We start from the raw sequence: 16,834 nt of genomic DNA, 5'->3' as shown, positions 1-16,834 counted from the left end.
CTCCAGTGAAGAAGTAGAGTGTAGATCAGGAAATCAGGATTAGAAAGGAGCAAACATTCACAAGTAAGTGGGACCACCAACACAAAGGATATGACTTTCTTCCGAAGAGTCTTCGCTCCCGAGGTTTGTCTGTGCAAAAGAGAGGGAAGTAAATTGTGATTATTTGAGAGGACTTTCTGTGCCAAAAACCCCCATTAATTTGATGTCTGTTTTGTTTTGAGCATTTGAATAGCACTTTCAAGTATGAGAGCCTGAGGTCCTAGACTAGGAAATGGGAGACCAGCCTTCAAATCATCATGAAGCCCCTTGGGTGGCCTTGGGCCAGTCACCCTCTCTCTGCCTGGTCTACCTTGTAGGGTTGTTGTGAGGATTAATTTAGAAGCCACCTTGAGCTACATGGAGAAAAAGATGGGATATAAATACCATTCATAAATAAATTTCCAAAGCCTTCTGTAACAGCAAATCAGTATTATTTTGTCCCATAATACCAATGGGGAGATCGAGGCTGAGAGTGAAAGTGTGGTTTACCCGAGACCAGCTGGTGAGCCTATGATGGACTTTTACAGATTTGCTTTGTGAGGCATAGGAAGTCCTGATTTGACTGATGCTCTGGTCAACACCACAATGGTTATCACTTACTCCTACAGCAGATCCCATCACTGCCACAGGAGGCCCCTGTGAGTTCTCCATAGGTACAGTTTGTGGTTGCTGGGGATTGGCAATATCCTCTTGTTATTTCACAGGCAACTTTCCCTGTGTAAAAGGGAAGGGTAATAAATTCTTTTAAAGGTAGCAAAGCGGTTGACAACTACTTTTTTTCCTAACCAGAACTCTGCATATTTAACGGGTTGGCCAACTTTTACAGGCTTCTGTATTTTCATTCTCCCGTTGCTGGATGTGTGATTGTTACATCACATGTCTGTGATTACATTCCATGCTTGGAAAGCATGGGAACAGAAGCCAGCCAGTCCTATCTCTTCCATTGGATTGTACTTTTGTACTTGCTCTCTCTCTCTCTCTCTCTCGGAGAAGGTGTGAGAGGATGCCATGATTGGTTTGTCCTGTATATATTGCTTAATAAATTACTCAGATGCCACACCTCACAGCCTCTGCTTCCAGCTATAATCTGCTGCTTGAGTGTGCACATATCTTTGGGTTAAGACCGTCCCGTGCTGCATTCTGGAGAGAAGATGCCTGGAGAGGTTGCTCAGATCTGGGGGCTACGTGTGTCACCCCCCCCCGGCGCTTCCAACAATGGTCATGGGCCCAGAGGCTGTGCATATTGGAGGACTGTCTCATTGATTGATGAGGTAGGTGGGTCCGAGTTCAGCAAGCTCTGTTTGCCAGAGTCTCACTGCAAGCCCCTTGCAAGATTTATTATTGCTTCTGTAGTTCCAGGTTGAAGTGAAAAGCTGGAATGGATCTATTGCAGAGAGCGGGGTTTTCCTCATTTCCCCTTTTATCTGAGCATAATTATGCTGCATGGTGCCTTAAGGTCGAGGCTTTATTGCAGAAACAGAACCTCTGGCACACGATCAAAGATTTGACCCCACCCCAGCTCTCGGCAGAGTGGGTGAAGGCAGATCGGGAGGCAAATGCTATGCTAACGCTAGCTGTTTCTGATGATCACCTGATCCACTTGCAAGGCATGGAGTCAGCCCAAGACATTTGCCAACTGTTGGACATGTTTGCTCTGTCCTGCTAAATGAATCGGATCGCAAGAAGGCCATTGTTAACAACCAGGGGGAGGCTGCTGCTTCTAAAGCACCCCAGTCGCCGGCACTGAGTACTGATGGTGCCACAGCTTTGAAAGCACAACGGTGCTGCAATTGTGGTGAAAAGGGACATTTACAGAAGTATTGTAGAAAGCGCCCAAAAGCCAAGGACATCACCAAGAGCTCAAGGGGCAGAGGGGGCAAAGGCAAGGAGCAAGCCCAGCCCAGATCTACCCAAGCTAAAGCTTTGGTCACACACAGTACCAGTCCACGAGCCCAGAATGTCTTCATTATAGATTCTGGGGCCACACAGAATCTATGCCGGGACTGACACCTGTTTGTCACATTTAAGCCACAACAGGGGACTGTGCATCAAGAAGATGGTCGCTCTTTACAGAGTCAAGGTTAAACTTCTGTTTTTCTTCTGAGCTCCGAGACGACTGTGAGGAAGGTACTTCTTGCTTCTCATTTAGCTGATAATCTACTCAGTGTTTCGCAGCTAACATCGCAAGACTTAATTGTTTCTTTCTGTAAACAGAAGTGCATCATCAGCAAGAACAATGAGGACATATTGATTGGCTACAATGTAAAGAAAAATATTGCATAGGAACCTGGAATGTAAGAACCATGAAGGAAGGTAAGCTGGATGTGGTCAAAAATGAGATGGCAAGAATAAATATTGACATCCTGGGCATCAGTGAACTAAAATGGAAGGGAATGGGCGAATTCAGTTCGGATGACTATCATATCTACTACTGTGGGCAAGAATCCAATAGAAGAAATGGAGTGGCCCTCATAGTCAACAAAAGAATGGCAAAAGCTGTACTGGGATGCAATCTCAAAAATGATAGAATTTTAAAAGATGATGCTGTTAAGGTGCTACACCCAATATGCCAGCAAGTTTGAAAAACTCAGCAATGGCCAGAGGATTGGAGAAGATCCGTCTACATCCCAATCCCAAAGAAGGGCAGTGCCAAAGAATGCTCCAACTACCGCACAATTGCGCTCATTTCACACCCTAGCAAGGTTATGCTCAAAATTCTACAAGTAGGCTTCAGCAGTATGTGGACCGAGAACTCCCAGAAGTGCAAGCTGGATTTTGAAGGGGCAGAGGAACCAGAAACCAAATAGCAAACATGCGCTGGATTATGGAGACAGCTAAAGAGTTACAGAAAGACATCTACTTCTGCTTCATCGACTATGCAAAAGCCTTTGACAGTGTCGACCACATCAAACTATGGCAAGTTCTTAAAGAAATGGGAGTGCCTGATCACCTCATCTGTCTCCTGAGAAATCTCTATGTGGGACAAGAAGCTACAGTTAGAACTGGATATGGAACAACTGACTGGTTCAAAATTGGGAAAGGAGTACGACAAGGTTGTATATGGTCTCCCTGCTTATTTAACTTATGTGCAGAATTCATCATGCGAAAGGCTGGACTAGATGAATCCCAAGCAGGAATTAAGATTGCCGGAAGAAATATCAACAACCTCAGATTTGCAGATGACACAACCTTGATGGCAGAAAGTGAGGAGGAATTAAAGAACCTTTTAATGAGGGTGAAAGAGGAGAGCGCAAAATATGGTCTGAAGCTCAACATCAAAAAAAACAAGATAATGGCCACTGGTCCCATCACCTCCTGGCAAATAGAAGAGGAAGAAATGGAGGCAGTGAGAGATTTTACTTTCTTGGGCTCCTTGATCACTGCAGATGGTGACAGCAGTCACGAAATTAAAAGACGCCTGCTTCTTGGGAGAAACGCAATGACAAACCTAAACAGCATCTTTAAAAGCAGAGACATCACCTTGCCGACAAAGGTCCGTATAGTTAAAGCTATGGTTTTCCCAGTAGTGATGTATGGAAGTGAGAGCTGGACCATAAAGAAGGCTGATCGCCAAAGAATTGATGCTTTTGAATTAGGGTGCTGGAGGAGACTCTTGAGAGTCCCATGGACTGCAAGAAGATCAAACCTATCCATTCTTAAGGAAATCAGCCCTGAGTGCTCACTGGAAGGACAGATCGTGAAGCTGAGACTCCAATACTTTGGCCACCTCATGAGAAGAGAAGACTCCCTGGAAAAGACCCTGATGTTGGGAAAGATGGAGGGCAGAAGCAGAAGGGAACGACAGAGGACGAGATGACTGGACAGTGTTCTTGAAGCTACAAACATGAGTTTGACCAAACTACAGGAGGCAGTGGAAGACAGGAGTGCATGGCGTGCTCTAGTCCATGGGGTCATGAAGAGTCGGGCACGACTAAATGACTAAACAACAACAACAAATGTAAATGGTTTATATTTACTGTCTGATGATGATGATGTTGTGCATGATGAGACATGTTGTGTTATGTCTGATAACAAGGTTCTGCAAAAGAATTGTGTACATGATTTCCATTGCAGGTTTGGACACCTAAATTTTCAGGCAGTTACCAAGATGCCAGATATGGCGGAGGGGTTAGAAATCCAGCCGTGCAGGTTTTACATGAAATGCAAATCATGTGCAGAGAACAAGGTTAAGATAGCTCCCAGAGGCACTCAGCCTGGGAAAATAGCTACTAAACACCATCAATTTTACATAGAATGGTTGAGTGTGGAGGGACCTTACTTACTTACTTACTTACTTACTTACTTACTTACTTACTCCATTTTTATCTCTTTTGCAAAAACAAAAACAAAACAAATTTTCGGAGACTTAAAATTCAGCTGCCGTGGGAGACACTCAAGTCAGTCGTTTGCCTTCTCAAAACCTGGGTTCAGAATTGGCCACAGACAAGAATGAATCTATTAAATCATTTCTCCTCTGCAGCCTGGATTGCGGTTTCTTTTTAAATAGCTATTTTTTTCTCAAATATTTCGAAAATGCAGCAATAACTTCCACCATGTTTGGCTTTCTAGTCAGGGCCGGCTCTAACGCAAGGCTGGGTGGCGCAGGGCGCCAGGGGTGCGTCGTGCGGCTGTGCGCGCTGTAGCGGTGCTGCGCGCTGTGCCGCCTGCCAGCCATGGCGGGGAACGGGGCAGGGGCGCGGGCGCCGGAGCGATCTTTGCACCACGGCGCCAGGGCGCCTGATATCCTTAAGCAAAATAAAAAAATTCCTTCAGTAGCACCTTAAAGACCAACTAAGTTTATATTTTGGTATGAGCTTTCGTGTGCATGCACACTGTCTGAAGAAGTGTGCATGCACACGAAAGCTCATACCAAAATATAAACTTAGTTGGTCTTTAAGGTGCTACTGAAGGAATTTTTTTATTTTGCTTCGACTCAGACCAACACGGCTACCTACCTGTAACTAGTGATATGCTTAAGACGGCCCTGTTTCTAGTATTCCCCCTGATGATGGCACCCCAGGTTCAGGTCCTCACGGACCATGAGGTTTCTAGTTCTGGCTTTACTGGATAATATGATGTATTTTTGTACTTCAGGTGAGGTCTGGAAAGTGCAGAATGAAATGGGACTCTTTGTTGTCAAATGACATTTGCGTTTTTTCAGCAGCAGCAGACAGCTGGCTCATCCTCACTTACTGAGGGTTGCCTTAAAATTTTGTGCAGTTAGAACAGAACTGCCAGTCTTTACTGCCCGTGGGAAGTGCAGCCTGCACAGTTTGCATCCATACGAACATCTGCGGTATTAAAAATCCCTGTGGACAGATGAAAACCTTGAGGCTCTAATGCTTAAAAGAAGATGCAGAACCCAGAAATGCTGCATCAAAATTGAATCCAACTTTTTACTTCTAAAAATAGTTAATATGCCCTGGGTGTATTATAAGCTACTCTGATCCATAAACTGATCGGTGACAATTCCCTTTAGCACATGCAAATCCCTGCTTCTGCTTCCTCCAGTGAAGAAGTAGAGTGTAGATCAGGAAATCAGGATTAGAAAGGAGCAAACATTCACAAGTAAGTGGGACCACCAACACAAAGGATATGACTTTCTTCCGAAGAGTCTTCGCTCCCGAGGTTTGTCTGTGCAAAAGAGAGGGAAGTAAATTGTGATTATTTGAGAGGACTTTCTGTGCCAAAAACCCCCATTAATTTGATGTCTGTTTTGTTTTGAGCATTTGAATAGCACTTTCAAGTATGAGAGCCTGAGGTCCTAGACTAGGAAATGGGAGACCAGCCTTCAAATCATCATGAAGCCCCTTGGGTGGCCTTGGGCCAGTCACCCTCTCTCTGCCTGGTCTACCTTGTAGGGTTGTTGTGAGGATTAAATTAGAAGCCACCTTGAGCATTACAGGCTTCTGCTGCCTCTCAACCTGCTAACTACTGTTTCATTGGCCAACATTAGCAAGGGTCACATTAGTCCTCCTTCTCTGCAAAAACTCCAGCTGATTCCTGAACCTTGTAGTGATGTTGACACTCAGCTGCACCCAGCCAGTTGGGTGGGGTATGAATAATAAAATAGTGGTTAATATTATTAGTGCTCCTTAGATCGTTTCAGCACAGCTGCCACCTAAAATTTACAGGTTGCTAATGGAAAGAGAGAAACATTAGCAGATAATGCACCCACAATCCCACATTACTGGCGACTGAGTCAGCCTTCATTCCATTACAGTATGTTGAAGATTCCCATTTCCTTTCAACGCCTGCTAATTAAAATTACAGCTGTTCTGAGCTTCCGAAATACCTTGCCATTTGTGCCCTTTCTGAGAATGGTACTATTTTCTGGAATCTCCCCTGTAGTGTTGCCAATGTGTCTTGTTCAGCTCACACCCAACTCTGCTGGCTATAATCTTTCTTGGGTACCAGCCAAGATGCGCCATCTCTTCATTGGCTATGCTCATGGGGTCCTGAGGTGGCAACTGTGGGCATTCTTTAACAAAGAAACTTGCTGGGTTAGGTCCACTCGGTTAGGACACTCAGCTATACCCAGCCAGTTGGGTGGGGTATGAATAATAAAATTATGATGATGATTATTACTGCTCCTGGGATCTTTTCAGCACAGCTGCCAAACCTAGATTTTATAGGTTGCGAATGGAAGGCAAGAAAAATTAGCAGATAATGCTCCCACAGTCCCACATAAATGGCGACTGAGTCAGCCTTCATTCCATTCTACTGAAGGTTCCCCTTTGCTTTCAACATCTGCCAATCAGAACTACAGCTTTTCTGAGCGTCAGAAATAGATTGACATTTGTTCCCTCTCTGAGGATGGTATTTTCTGGAATCTCCCCTGTGGTGTTGCCAATGTGTCTTGCTCAACTGTGCCGGCCATAGTGTTTCTTGGTTACCATCCAGGTGAGGACCCACCCATTTGCCAGGGGGCACCATTATTTTTTGCTTACTGTACTCTCATTTGGTCCTTAGGTGGCTACCGTGGGGCCTTCTTTAGCAAAGAAACTTGCTGGGTTAGGTTAACAATGGGATCCTCTGTTAGATTTTTACTCCATGACCTCAGGAATTTGAAGGGACTTGGGAATCATGCACACTAACCCTTCCAAACTCACAGCAATATAAATGACCACCATGGAACATGCCTTGTGGCTCAGTCTGCATCAAGAACATTCCTGCTTTTGCAAAAGTCACGTATTCAATTTCAATTTCATTATTAAATATATTGTAAAATGCTTTCCTCCACCCCCCCTTTAAGCAGCTAGATAGGATAGGAAGCGGCCAATTCAGACTGTTGTTTCACCAAGAGCAGTTTCTCAGGGTCTCTGGTTGGGGAAATACCTGGGATTCAACCTGAGACCTTCTGCATTTTCAGCAGCTACTCCCTCCCTGAGCTTGAGCTTCCCTCTTACCTGCAACAACATGGAAGAGGATGAAGACCAGAGCAAAGCTCAGGTAAAGGAACTTCATGGCTGGAGTTTCTTCTGAGATCTCTGCAAAAGGGAAGACGCTCTAAGGCAGAAGGAAGTCGAGTTTGGATGGAACAAGCAGGTTCCCTCTACTTATAGTGTTGCAGTGCCAAATCCAGTAACTGTCAGAATAGCATCTGAACCCCCACAGGCCCGTTTCTCTTAACTCATCCTAGGCCATTTATTTATCTTGGACACCATCCTAATATTTACCCACGCAAAAACCTTTCTCATGTGTTGACAATCTGACCCGTGCTCCCGGCTGCAAACAGGTATTTCATGCAACTCTCAGCATCTGAGCTATTTTCTCTTATCTCATCCTATGCAATTTGTTCATCTTTGAGAACTTCCCAATATTGACCTGCCAGAACAGCCTTTCTCCTGCTTTCCATATCACTTAACAGATTTACTGTCATCTCAAAAAAGCCATTGCTAACTTCACGAAGCCTGGATAGAATGGAAGTGGAATTTTGGGTAAGAGTCCGGCTGTAATGCAGTTTGATGCAACCTCTTTTGGTTGGACGGTTCAGTTCTACTGCAGTTGCAATTGTTGTTGTTGTTTAGTCGTTTAGTTGTGTCCGACTCTTCGTGACCCCATGGACCATAGCACGCCAGGCACTCCTGTCTTGCACTGCTTCCCGTAGTTTGGTCAAATTCATGTTCGTAGCTTCGAGAACACTGTCCAACCATCTCGTCCTCTGTCGTCCCCTTCTCCTAGTGCCCTCAATCTTTCCCAACATCAGAGTCTTTTCCAAGGATTCTTCTCTTCTCATGAGGTGGCCAAAGTATTGGAGCCTCAGCTTCACGATCTGTCCTTCCAGGGAGCACTCAGGGCTGATTTCCTTAAGAATTGATAGGTTTGATCTTCTAGCAGTCCATGGGACTCTCAAGAGTCTCCTCCAGCACCATAATTCAAAAGCATCAATTTTTCGGCGATCAGCCTTCTTTATGGTCCAGCTCTCACTTCCATACATCACTACTGGGAAAACCATAGCTTTAACTATACGGACCTTTGTCGGCAAGGTGATGTCTCTGCTTTTTAAGATGCTGTCTAGGTTTGTCATTGCTTTTCTCCCAAGAAGCAGGCGTCTTTTAATTTCGTGACTGCTGTCACCATCTGCAGTGATCAAGGAGCCCAAGAAAGTAAAATCTCTCACTGCCTCCATTTCTTCCTCTTCTATTTGCCAGGAGGTGATGGGACCAGTGGCCATGATCTTGGTTTTTTTGATGTTGAGCTTCAGACCATATTTTGCGCTCTCCTCTTTCACCCTCATTAAAAGGTTCTTTAATTCCTCCTCACTTTCTGCCATCAAGGTTGTGTCATCTGCATATCTGAGGTTGTTGATATTTCTTCCGGCAATCTTAATTCCTGCTTGGGATTCATCTAGTCCAGCCTTTCGCATGATGAATTCTGCATATAAGTTAAATAAGCAGGGAGACAATATACAACCTTGTCGTACTCCTTTCCCAATTTTGAACCAATCAGTTGTTCCATATCCAGTTCTAATTGTAGCTTCTTGTCCCACATAGAGATTTCTCAGGAGACAGATGAGGTGATCAGGCACTCCCATTTCTTTAAGAACTTGCCATAGTTTGCTGTGGTCGACACAGTCAAAGGCTTTTGCATAGTCAATGAAGCAGAAGTAGACGTTTTTCTGGAACTCTCTAGCTTTCTCCATAATCCAGCGCATGTTTGCTATTTGGTCTCTGGTTCCTCTGCCCTTTCGAAATCCAGCTTGCACTTCTGGGAGTTCTCGGTCCACATACTGCCTAAGCCTGCCTTGTAGAATTTTAAGCATAACCTTGCTAGCGTGTGAAATGAGCGCAATTGTGCGGTAGTTGGAGCATTCTTTGGCACTGCCCTTCTTTGGAATTGGGATGTAGACTGATCTTCTCCAATCCTCTGGCCATTGCTGAGTTTTCCAAACTTGCTGGCATATTGGGTGTAGCACCTTAACAGCATCATCTTTTAAAATTTTAAATAGTTCAGCTGGAATATCATCACTTCCACTGGCTTTGTTATTAGCAGTGCTTTCTAAGGCCCATTTGACTTCACTCTCCAAGATGTCTGGCTCAAGGTCAGCAACCACACTACCTGGGGTGTACGAGACCTCCATATCTTTCTGGTATAATTCCTCTGTGTATTCTTGCCACCTCTTCTTGATGTCTTCTGCTTCTGTTAGGTCCTTACCACTTTTGTCCTTGATTATGGTAATCTTTGTACGAAATGTTCCTTTCATATCTCCAATTTTCTTGAACAGATCTCTGGTTTTCCCCATTCTATTGTTTTCCTCTATTTCTTTGCATTGCTCATTTAAGAAGACCCTCTTATCTCTCCTTGCTGTTTTTTGGAAATCTGCATTCAGTTTCCTGTATCTTTCCCTATCTCCCTTGCATTTTGCTTGCCTCCTCTCCTCCGCTATTTGTAAGGCCTCGTTGGACAGCCATTTTGCCTTCTTGCATTTCCTTTTCCTTGGGATGGTTTTCGTTGCTGCCTCCTGTATAATGTTACGAGCCTCCATCCATAGTTCTTCAGGCACTCTGTCCACCAAATCTAAATCCTTAAACCTGTTCCTCACTTCCACTGTGTATTCATAAGGGATTTGATTTAGATTGTATCTTACTGGCCCAGTGGTTTTTCCTACTTTCTTCAGTTTAAGCTGGAATTTTGCTATAAGAAGCTGATGATCTGAGTTACAGTCAGCTCCAGGTCTTGTTTTTGCTGACTGTATAGAGCTTCTCCATCTTTGGCTGCAGAGAATATAATCAATCTGATTTCGATGCTGCCCATTTGGTGATATCCATGTGTAGAGTCGTCTCTTGTGTTGTTGGAAGAGAGTGTTTGTGATGACCAGCTTGTTCTCTTGACAGAACTCTATTAGCCTTTGCCCTGCTTCATTTTGAACTCCAAGGCCAAACTTGCCAGTTGTTCCTTTTATCTCTTGATTCCCTACTTTAGCATTCCAATCCCCTGTAATGAGAAGAACATCCTTCTTTGGTGTCATTTCTAGAAGGTGTTGTAGGTCTTCATAGAATTGGTCAATTTCACTTTCTTCAGCACCGGTAGTTGGTGCATAAACTTGGATTACTGTGATGTTAAAAGGTCTGCCTTGGATTCGTATCGAGATCATTCTGTCATTTTTGGTTCCGGTTTCCGCCGGCAGGAATGGCGGACCTGTTTTCCATCCCTCTGACCTTCGTAAGGAATTTGGCGGTTGCTAGGGGAGTAAATGGCAACCCCCTACCCTCTCCGGGGGTTACGGAGAGGGGCCGCTGGCCCGCGATGCCCCCAGACCCACTCCGACTGTTTATGGAGTGGGGGGAGCTTGGGCTGAAAAGCACTTACGAGGGCCAGGACTCCCGGACGCTAATCTGCATGGCGGGGATTTCCATGGTTAAAGAAGATAATTAGGCTTAAATCTATGGACATACTTCAGAAGGAGGGGAAGAAGCGCTGTTTATTGCTGAGAAATTTATGCTGCTGAGGGAGAGGAGTCAAAGGCTGTATATCATCTGGAAGAAGGATTGATGGGGACGGAGCGATAAGGGAATGGAGTTTTTTTTTTTTTCTTCATATGAGTTACTTCGTACCTTCCCAGACGCGATGTCCTGGCTTGTTTGGAGTGAAAGAGAAGCAAAAGACTGTGTGAGTTGAACTTTATAAGGAGTTGCCGATGAGAAAAGCCCCCCCCCCCTAGTCGGATGGAAGGAGTCCTGGACGCGTTCGGAGGATTTATGAGCTGTGACGCACTTTGAATTGGAGCAGCGACCTGAAGCTAAGTTCAGCTATAGGGCAAGGAGATCCATTAATTTACCAAGAGTTTATGGTTTGATGTTTGGGTCTTCTGCCTGGAAAAGCTGTAAATTTTATAAAGATCGTTAATCTTCATGGCTATGAGAGAAAACGAAAGTGATTTGAGCTTTTTAAGATGGCGCTGCTTCGACGCAACAGGGAGCTCCAGACTAAGAAGATTTATGGGGAGGCTGGACTGATTAACCCACACAGGAGAAAGAACATTTGTGAAACCTTGTTTGATATTTATCTCAGCAGCTGGGAAACAATCGGTTGAAAGTGGAAAACATCTATGTGACTGTAAGGGGAAGATCTGGATTATTATGAACTTGGAGGACGATTTGAACTTTAGAAAAAAGACGGCAGTGGACGGTTGCGAGGAATCCCCAATTTCATGAAGCATGGGAACCCAAATAAAAAATTCTTTAGACGATTTGGCATAACATTCGGTTTGATTGATATATATATGTGTATAATTTGAAATAATGAATGTGATATAATTGGTTTTAATTGGAAAATTAATAAAAATATATTAAAAAAAAGAGATAATTCTGTCATTTTTGAGATTGCATCCCATTACAGCTTTTGCCACTCTTTTGTTGACTATGAGGGCCACTCCATTTCTTCTACAGGATTCTTGCCCACAGTAGTAGATATGATAGTCACCCGAACTGAATTCACCCATTCCCTTCCATTTTAGTTCACTGATGCCCAGGATGTCGATATTTATTCTTGTCATCTCATTTTTGACCACATCCAGCTTACCTCTATTCATGGTTCTTACATTCCAGGTTCCTATGCAATATTTTTCTTTACAGCATCGGACTTTCCTTTCGCTTCCAGGCATATCCGCAACTGAGCGTCCTTTCGGCTTTGGCCCAGCCGCTTCATCAGCTCTGAATCTACTTGTACTTGTCCTCCGCTCTTCCTCAGTAGCATGTTGGACGCCTTCCGACCTGAGGGGCTCATCTTCCAGCGTCATAACTTTTATATGCCTGTTGTCTTTGTCCATGGAGTTTTCTTGGCAGGGATACTGGAGTGGCTTGCCAGTTCCTTCTCCAGGTGGATCACGTTTAGTCACAACTCTCCACTATGACCTGTCCATCTTGGGTGGCCCTGCATGGCATAGCTCATAGCTTCTCTGAGTTATTCAAGCCCCTTCGCCACGACAAGGCATTGATCCATGAAGGGGGCATTGATCCATGAAGGGGGCAGTTGCAATACCTACCAAGAAAGAAACTTTCCAGTGTTCTTTCCTCCTGGTCTGCACCTTTTTGGATGCACTTTCCTTAACATGCTTGTTTTTGTGATGCATGTAGTTTTATGTCCATTGCCCCCATTATAGGCTTTCCCCACAAACAACCATGCTTTTAATTATTGCTTTTTTGTAAAGGTCATGAAGCCATAAGGTTGCTACAATTTTTATCTGCGGGCTTTTTAATATAGCTTGTATTTGGGGGTTATTTGGGGTTATTTTGGGGGTTATTTATAAGGTGCTATATCTTTAGGAAGGTAGTGATGCATGGAAGTGAGAGCTGAACCATAAAGAAGGCTGATCGCCAAAGAATTTATGCTTTTGAATTATGGTGCTGGAGAAGACTCTTGAGAGTCCCATGGACTGCAAGAAGATCAAACCTATCCATTCTTAAGGAAATCAGCCCTGAGTGCTCACTGGAAGGACAGATCGTGAAGCTGAGGCTCCAATACTTTGGCCACCTCATGAGAAGAGAAGACTCCCTGGAAAAGACCCTGATGTTGGGAAAGATGGAGAGCACAAGGAGAAGGGGGCGACAGAGGACGAGATGGTTGGACAGTGTTCTCGAAGCTACGAACATGAGTTTGACCAAACTGCGGGAGGCAGTGGAAGACAGGAGTGCCTGGCGTGCTCTGGTCCATGGGGTCACGAAAGTCGGACACGAGTAAACGACTAAACAACAACAAATAACTTTAGGAGCTAGCAAGAAGAACAGATGTTTGCATGCTTCTATAAGTTTGTGCTTGGAAACTAGACATGAAATCTGCTTGCAGCTGTGAAACCACTTGTGGTTAAAAGTGCTTGTGAGGGAGTCTGACAAGCAGGGGAATTTTTGGATTGCAATCAGGCGGTCATGAAATCTGTGACCTCTGCGCACAGAGGAGGGGTTTGCACTCAGACAAGGAATATATACAGGTGTTCTGGTGAAACGAGGTGTGCCTGCTCTGATCACCCATCTTTCAAGTATGTTTTTTATTTTTTTGTAATCACTAAAATAAAATTATGCTGCTTCATCAACTTTGCTCAGGATTAATGTCAGGGGTCCCACTGGGACCAGTATTTTTCTATCTCACACCTTCCAACTCTGCAATTCTATCATTCTTTGATTTTAAGAAGACTTGTTCCCAGGGGCAGTGCCTAATCTGTGATTAAATACACGTGAAAACAGTAGTGATGCCCTTTAGCCGAGGGAACTGCTCCTGTTGTTGAGGAGCAGGGGAAGCAGTTTTATTTTTCTGGCACTTTTTTCTGGCATTTATATCTCACCTTTCCCTCCATGGAGGTCCTGGGGACTTTCTTTCTTTCCTTATTCAATCCTCACAACAACCCTGTGAGGTAGGTAAGGCTGAGAGTGACTGACTGGCCCAAGGTCACCTGGTAAGCTTCGTGGCTAAGGTGGGAATGGAAGGTTGGTCTCCAAGGTCCTAGTTAGACCCTCTAACCATGAAAAGAGCCTGCCTGTCATACTTGAAAGCACTATTCAAATGCTCCAAACGAAACGTCGTCCGTCAAATTAAAGGTTTTGTTTTGCACAAGAGGCCATCTCAAATAATGACAATTTACTCCCCTCTCTTTTGCACAGAGTATCTTCATTTATGTGGGGAAAGTGGCAGGATTTCGCGAGTTCCCCAAAAGTGCGAGCTGGACCTATGGATATTTGCCAATGGATCTCTGTTGTGGTAATACATTCAGTTGTGCAGGTAAGTGATATCCATTGAGTTGGTGGTCCTACTCATGTGGGAATGTTCGCTCATTCTTCATTCTGATTTCCTGATCTACACTCTGATTGTCATTGGAGGAAGCGGATGAAGGGCTTTGCTCCTGCCAAAGGAAATAGCGATCAATCACTTTATATATCAGAGTAGCTGATAATACACTCAGGGCATATCTACCTGAGTTAAAGAGATATGACTGCAATAGGTAAATAATTACGGTCGCTCTAACCCTGACCACAAATGATGATGTTGCGTGTCCGGATGGGAAACACTGCAAACAGGTATTTCCTGCAACTGTCTGCATCTGAACCCCCCAGGCCCCTTTTCTCTAAACTCATCCTAGGCAATTTATTCATCTTGGACACCATCCCAAGATTCTCTTGCAGGATAACTTTTCTCAAGTCAACAAGTCCCTGTGCGATTGCAACAGTTTGATTAACACTAGAAGCATATACACATGATGAATTACCAGGCACTGTGACTCTTTCAGTACAAGAACAGCAGGTACTAAAACAGATTGCAATGGCATCTCCTCCTGCTTAACAGTTCCTGAGAAAAATGACACCTTGGCTGCAACTTCCCAGCAGGAACAAGTCCCTGTGCAGAAAGGCATGTCATCTTCTGTATCCCAGCAATAACAAGTCCTTCAGCCGAAACACACCACACCTCCTCCTTCCCAGCAAGAGCTATTGCGTGGACAGGGGGAGTCCCCCAAACCCCAGGCAACCCCTGAGCGGAATAACAACTCAAGACAACGTGCTATGGGATTAAAATTGGCCACAACTTTATTAAGATTCAGATGTCGGGAGACTTTAGCTCAGGCATTGGGCGTTCTCCTTCCCAGTCCCCAGCCGGGGATCTGGAAGGCTTCAGGGTTCTCCAGAATGTATGGGGGGGGGTAAGGGCTGGCGCTGGAGAACATATGTTCAAGCAGAGAAAGTCCACCCCCCCTTCGCCACCGCTGGAGGGGGAGAGCAATAACAACCACTCGGTGCATGGTCAATGCCCTCTCCGAATGTCCCCTTAACAGGGGACCCCAATCTTGTCGCCACACATGGGGTGAGGTCACCGCCTCATGCCCCTGACTTCAGGAAGACAGCCTAAAGGATTCCGCCCAAGGCCTGAGACCGCCACCCGAGGCTGCAAATTCACAGCCTCGCCGCCAAGACAACCTACACCTGCAAAGACGCTTCACCATCAGCCAATCATTCCGAAAGGCCATGCCTAGTGTTGCTGAAACGCTTTGCCATCTGCAAACCATTTAAAAAGGCTATGTCTAATGTCGCTCAGCTAATAATCGTTACCAATGGCTGACAAATGCACACCGTCAGGCCTGAAGAGTTCTTTCTTATATATTTTGATGCTTGGATGCTTCACAACACAACCCCCGATGTGCGAGGTTGCTGAGTGTAATGCCCTATTTCAGGGGTGGCCAACTCCCAAGAGACTGCAATCTCACAGAGTTATAAAATGGCAGTGGTCTACCCCCTTTTGGGGGGTTTAGGTCAAAGTTCTTGAGATTTTTTTTAGGAAGGAGGAAGGCCCATTTTTGGGGGGTCCGGTTCAAAGTTATTGAGTTTTTTCAGGGAGGAGGTAAAATGTTGAGCTTTTTTTTAGGGGAGTCACAGTTGTTCGGCTTCTTTCTATCAGTGATCTATGGCAGACGTCCAATGTTCTACCGGTAGATCATGATCTACCTGTTGGACATGCCTGCCCTATTTATTTTTTTGATAATGTAGTTAACTCTGTTAGGTTTAGTGTCGCTCAGCCAATAATTATTACGAATGGCTGGCAAATGCACACTGTCGGGCCTGAAGAGTACTTTCTTACATATTTTGATGCTGGAATACTTCACAACGCGACCCCCGATGCGCGAGGTTGCCGAGCATAATGCTCTATTTATTTTTTTGATAGTGTAGTTAACTCTGTTAGGTTTCTTGTTGCCACGCCATTGTAAGCATGGGATAAGTTCTGACCAGAAAATGGTTATGTTAGGGTTTGTGGCATGTAGACTTTCCAAGTCTGCGGTTGCTGTTTTCATTAGCACTATGCTCTTATGAACAACCAGGTCATTTTTGCCGAGGCGGAACACCACTGCATCTGGCGGGGGACGGAACGCAAGTTCGTGACGCAACCAAGGTAGCAACGCATCCCAGCGCATTCCGCGATGGCCGAACCAGGAAATGTTGATAATACAGTACACTCTGGGCATATTAACTCTATTTTTAGAAGTACAGAGTTGGATTCAATTCTTTTGCAGCACTTCTAGGTTCTGCATCTTATTTTAAGCATTAGAGCCTCAAGGATTTCATCTGTCCACAGGGAATTTAGATACTGCAGATGTTCATATGGATGCTAAAGCTCATTAACCCCGTAGGGAATAATGGGGGTTGCGGCTGGACCCTGCAGAAAAGCCTGTGTGTGTGTGTGTGTTAAGGGGTGGGTCTAAACTAAAAGAAAGAGGATGATTGGAGGGCTGATTGACAGGGCGAGTGCTTAAGTACTCAGCATTGCCACGTGCAGCTCACACCTGGCTAGTGATTTGAATCTCCCTCCCGCCCACCTC

General features: G+C 44.8%; 1 protein-coding gene across 10 annotated transcripts in view; it reads left to right on the top strand.

Moving 5' to 3' along the window:
- Window positions 1-16,834, top strand: part of LOC132591846 (uncharacterized) — a 61,760-nt gene that overhangs the window by 18,484 nt on the left and 26,442 nt on the right. For 5 of the 10 annotated variants that reach the window (XR_015949231.1, XR_015949232.1, XM_088666911.1 and 2 more), the window contains one exon: window positions 14,136-14,253. The exons of 2 other annotated variants lie outside the window; for them this stretch is intronic. Coding sequence is in view for 4 of the 8 variants with exons in the window: in XM_088666911.1 (XP_088523037.1) it covers window positions 14,136-14,253 (118 nt within the window). In the remaining 4 variants the exon portion in view is untranslated. Of the gene's footprint in view, window positions 1-1,011; window positions 1,311-14,135; window positions 14,254-16,834 lie in introns of those variants that run through there. 3 more of the 10 variants (XR_015949233.1, XM_088666912.1, XR_015949234.1) reach the window with 3 other exon arrangements.

The sequence above is a fragment of the Zootoca vivipara genome, chromosome 3, assembly GCF_965207765.1.
Source record: "Zootoca vivipara chromosome 3, rZooViv2.hap1.1, whole genome shotgun sequence".
In the NCBI taxonomy this organism is placed as follows: Eukaryota; Metazoa; Chordata; class Lepidosauria; order Squamata; family Lacertidae; genus Zootoca; species Zootoca vivipara.
The sequence above is the reverse complement of the archived record's forward strand: the minus strand, read 5'-3'. Positions and strand labels throughout refer to the sequence as shown.